Raw genomic sequence first — 5,681 nt, forward strand, 5'->3', positions numbered from 1 at the left:
TATTTTATTGATATTAAAATATAAATTAATTTTTTAATTATATAAAATATTTAAAATAATTTTTATTTTAATAATTAATAATATATACTATTTTTAAATTCATTTCAAGAATATATATTAAGAATAAGGTTAGACACGTTGACACGTGATAGTATTTAAGTATACTTCTAGAGAAAAAATTTTCATTTTTTATTAAGATATGGTTGGACACATAAGACACGCATGTTAGACGAATATCAATAAATATATCGTGTACAAAATATATCCAACACAAACACAATAAATTAGATAAGTATCCTTGCTCCATAAACTACATCGATTTTTAGTGGAGGAGTTACTGTATATGATGAAAAATTCTAAAGATTCGCTACCACATAGCTAAAAAGACAATAACTCTTTCAAGAAAATGAGATATGATTTACCCTCTTAATATAAACATCCTACTACTTAATAATTACTCCAAGAATAAAAATAGATGATGATCAAAGTAGAAACACAAGGTTGAACATTTTAAGATTGAGTAAAATTACACGACCTCAGAATTTATTTTATAAGATATATGGTGGTTGTTGGATTAAATTAGTTAGTAGAACTCATTATTTTAAATACATACCTTCCATAAGAACAGTCTGACCTAGGAATAATGTCTCTCACTAAGGAACGCTCTCCTAGGGTTTCTCCTCAAGAAGAGGATCTCATGAATCACAGTACAAAGAAAGTCAAAACACACAACGATGCTGAACTAGGTGATAACGTTAACCGAATTCAACCAGCTATGGATGTGGAGTTGGGTAATGAAAACCAACAATCATCTTTGACAACGCGAAAAGTCTCGTATAAGGATTCTCTAGTGGCTCTTGGGAATTCGTCTATGGCTGAGGACGATATCGATGAGAACGATCCAAATTCAGAAGACAAGTGGTATAAAGATAAAGAATCGAATGGGAGGGAAGAGAAGCCATTTGACCTTTGTCCGGTTATTCCCGTTTCAAAAGAAGAATTCGAGGAATGGTGCAAGCCATGGCAAGCAGCGCTGATTGTGAAGGTTCTTGGGAAAAGAGTCAATCTTGGCTTCATAGAACATCGTTTAAATAGAGATTGGGAAAGGAAAAGTAAGATCAATGTTATAGACATGGATCGTGATTATTTTCTTGTTCACTTTACAGAGGAGGAAGACTACTCGCATGCATTGCTTGGAGGACCGTGGATGGTGGCAGGACACTACCTTATTGTTCAGAGGTGGCGGCCTTTCTTTTTGGAGTCCGAAAAAGCAGTGAAAAAAGTGGCAGCTTGGGTTCGTATACCCAATCTACCAATAGAGCTCTACAACCACAGGTTTCTATGGAGAGTTGGATATGCTATTGGCACAATGCTGAAGGTCGACAGAACAACATCAATACATTTTCGAGGGAAGTTTGCTAGAATTTGTGTCGAAATTGATTTAACCAAAAAGCTGGTACCTAGAATCTCGATTCTGGGAGCATGTTGAACATTGAGTATGAGGGTCTCCACCTCATCTGCTTTTCTTGTGGGATGTATGGGCATAGGGCAGAGGAATGTAGCGAGGGAACGGAGTACAAGGAAGAACTCCGAGAAGAAGAAAACACCGCAGATGATATGGTCTCTAACAAGGAAGCCGACGCTAACGGGGGACAAAAACCAAATGAAGAAAGAATCCCAGAGGATACGGCTAACGTGCAAAAATCAAGGGATAATCAAGACCTACCCAATTTTAGGCCGTGGATGATGGTTAGAAAACCACAAAAAAGGAAACAAGACAAACATGCGCCAGTGAACAGATACGCTCAATATGGGAAGGTCTCTATTTCAAATAAAGATAGGGCTATAGTTCCGTCGGAAATTACTATGGAGAAAGGATCACGTTATAATGCCTTGTACGAGGAAAATGGGGAAGAGAAAATTGAGACTACTGTAGCCGTGGAAGATGGGATTAAAGAGAACATACAAAATGGGCTGGACATGGTTCCAAACCAAAAAGAAAATGGAGCCTTCAAAAGGCCTACAAGCAAGGTTCTAAGGCCAGGTGCAGGAAAGAACCCACAAGGTGGAAAAAGGACTAGCCCAAAGATTGGGCCCATGCCAAGCAATATACAACCCAAGTCAAAAAGAAAGGAAGCCTTGGGGACTCAAACACCTACCAATGACAACATAATTACCTATAAGAAGACCCGCTCATCCTCAAGAAATCCTGAAACCATTGCTATGGAGAAGGAGATGCTGGATAACATGAGAAGGTCACTCCTCCCTTTATTTTCAATTAGATTCCCCATGTCCTGTTAACAAAGGCAGTAGACCTTTTAGATTCTTGGCTGCTTGGCTGACACACCCGGAATTTGCTAATGTGGTTAATGAACACTGGAATTTTAATAACTCCTGGTCTGGTTGTATTGCTGATTTTCAAAAGTCCTTGAAGGAGTGAAACTCTAACGTGTTCGGTAACATTCATCACAAGAAAAGTAAAATATTAAGGAGATTACAAGGGATTTCAGCTAACATGAATCTCACTTGTAATCTCTTTCTCCAGAACTTGCAAAAATCCTTGTCGGAAGAATATGAAGAGATCCTCATTCAGGAAGAGATCCTTTGGTTCCAAAAATCGAGATGTAACTGGCTCGAGTTCGGTGATCGCAACACCAAGTATTTTCATGGCACCACTATGGCTAGGAGGAGGAAAAACAGGATTGAAGCTCTCCAAGATGGTGATGGAAATTGGATTTCAAACAAAACTGAGTTGGAGAACATGGCCACCTCCTTCTATAGCAATTTATTTACTGATGATACTTTGGAGATTAAATTCATTCTGAATGGGTGTTTTCCCACAATCTCTCAAGTTGATAAGGAGCTTATTGGAAAAAGCTATACTAGCTTGGAAATCAAAGAAGCGATTTTTCGTATGGGGGCCTCAAGGCTCCAGGGAAAGATGGGATTCAGACTATCTTCTATCAGAAACAGTGGGATAGAGTTGGTGCCGATTTATGCAAGCTTGTCCAAGATATCTTTGCCAATCCAAGTAAAGTAGGGGAGATAAATGATACGTTGATTACTCTTATTCCCAAAGTTGAGCCTATTTCCAACTTGAAACAGATGAGACCCATTAGCCTTTGTAATGTCTCTAATAAAGTTATTACCAAGCTTCTTGCTACCCGTCTTAGGAAAATCATGGATCATCTCGTAAGTCCAGCTCAATGTAGCTTTGTGTCGGGAAGACAGAGTTCCGACAATATTATTATCTCGCAAGAAGTTATTCATTCTATGCGGAATAAGAAAGGGCCCAAAGGTTGGATGGCAATTAAGATTGATCTTGAGAAGGCGTATGACAGGTTGAAGTGGTCCTTTATCAAAGATACTTTGGAGGATATTGGTCTTCCGGGTCACATTGTTAACCTTATATACATGTGTGTATCCTCAGTCAGCATGCAGGTTCTCTGGAATGGGGAGCCATTGATGAATTTCTCCCGACTAGGAGAATTCGCCAAGGAGACCCTTTATCCCCATACTTATTTGTGCTCTGTATGAAAAAATTATCTCAACTTATAAATGATGCAGTGGAACATGGTTTCTGGAAACCAATTAGCCTCAATGAAAATAGCCCGAATCTTTCTCACCTAGGCTTCGCTGATGATTTGATAATTTTCTCAGAAGCTAGTATGGAGCAAGCTGATGTTATAAAAAAAATCTTTAAAGCTTTTTATGAGAGCTCTGGCCAAAAGATTAGTAATGATAAAACCAGAATTTTCTTCTCCAAGAATGTCGGGCATAGTGTCGGAAGTGAAATCAGTGAGTTTTTGAACTTCACTAGAACAGATGACCTTGGAAAATATCTTGGTGTTCCACTTATTCATTCAAGAATTACAAAGGACACCTACAAGGACATTGAGGCCAAAATCAATGCGAGACTTAACAATTGGAAAGCTACATCCTTGTCTTTGGCAGACAGGACCACCCTGATGAGATCGATCCTTTCTACTATCCCTAGTTATACTATGCAAACTGCTGTTCTACCTATTTCTACTTGTAATTTTATTGACCGTAAATGTAGGAGCTTCATCTGGGGGGAATCTGAAAACTCAAGGAAAATTCATCTCCTTGATTGGAAGACTGTCGGCAAGCCCAAAAGATCTGGGGGACTGGGCATCAGACATGCAAAGGAGCTTAATCAAGCTTATATGATGAAGATTGGCTGGGGCCTAATTGAAAGGAAAGACTCCCTCTGGGCTAGAGTGTTGCGAGCTAAGTACAGATGTAGCAACGACATTATGCCCAATGTTACGAGAAGAAGTAGTGACTCAAACCTTTGGAAGGGAGTTTGCTCTACGTGAAAAGATGTCCAAAGCAATTCCATTTGGCGTATTGGTGATGGATCTCGCATAAAGTTTTGGGAGCATAATTGGGTCCCTAGTTTTGGGAGCCTTAATCAACATGCATCTCAGGTAACTAATCTAGTCGATTCTAATTATGCTCTGATGGATTTCCTAACTGTTTCAGGTGAGTGGGATAACGAGAAACTGAAAGGATGGCTCCCGGACCAAGTGGTTCAAAGAATTATTTTCCTGTCCCCACCTTCGCCATGGAAGCAAGAAGATCATCTTGTCTGGGCACAAACCTCAGATGGAACGTTCAACTTGAAGACAACGTACCAAGCCGTGAAAGGAGACGTGTTAGCTAGTAATTGCATGTTCAACGTGATTTAGAAGTGGCAAGGCCCAGAAAGAATTCGGTCCTTCCTCTGACTTGTGGCTCACAATGCTATTCTTACCAACACGGAAAGAAATAGAAGGCATTTGAGTGTAACCTCAGAGTGTCCTCGATGCAACCTTCCAAGCAAGACCTCACTGCACGTTCTGAGAGACTGCCAATTTGCCAAAACAGTGTGGGAAGCACTCAAGCCTCAAGAGCATGTTCTTGATTTCTTTAATCTTTACAGGGAAAAGTGGCTCCTAAAAAATCTTTCCACTCCAACGAAGTGGTGCTGCACCTTTGGGGTTACCCTTTCTTCTCTATGATTTGCTCGTAACAAACTAGTGTTTGAGAAAATTGCTTCGCATCCTAACGGAATTGTGGAATCCATCCATAATCGCGTCAAAGATATTCTCAAAGTGATTAAAAATCCTATACTGCCTGGTAACAAAATTATCACATCTGGTCTCCTTATTAGATGGTACCCGCCAGTGGAAGGTTTCATCAAGATCAATGTAGATGGCTCCTTCCTTACAAGTAGTAACAATGCAACCTGTGGAGGAGTGATGAGAGATAGCCTAGGGAGATTTATTAAATGTTTCTCTTGCAATTTAGGGAGCTGCTCAATTATGCACGCTGAGCTCTGGACTATTGTTAAAGGACTGCACCTCGCTGTGATTAACAGTTACAACCACGTTGTCATAGAATCAGATTCTATGATGGCCATCCAATTTATCAAAGAAGGTATGCCAAAACACCACCCTTGCTACTCTCTTGTGGAAGAAATCCAAATTATAATAAGACGTCTGAATCAGGTTAACTGGTCGCATACCTTAAGAGAAGCAAACTGTGTTGCTGACTTTCTTGCAAAAATGGGCCACGATCTCTCCTTTGGTTTACATACCTTTGAATCCCCTCCCCATGGTATTAGTACTATGCTGTACTGTGATAACTTCGGGTCCCTCAGACTGAGAGGGAGTAGG

The 5,681-nt window shown here is 39.8% G+C and overlaps 1 protein-coding gene across 1 annotated transcript; it reads left to right on the forward strand.

Annotated features, from left to right (window-relative positions):
- Positions 644-1,489, forward strand: LOC107645551. Its single transcript, XM_016349610.1, has one exon. It carries the CDS (start codon positions 644-646, stop codon positions 1,487-1,489), a length of 846 nt encoding a protein of 281 aa, XP_016205096.1.

The sequence above is a fragment of the Arachis ipaensis genome, chromosome B01 (assembly GCF_000816755.2).
Source record: "Arachis ipaensis cultivar K30076 chromosome B01, Araip1.1, whole genome shotgun sequence".
NCBI lineage: Eukaryota > Viridiplantae > Streptophyta > Magnoliopsida > Fabales > Fabaceae > Arachis > Arachis ipaensis.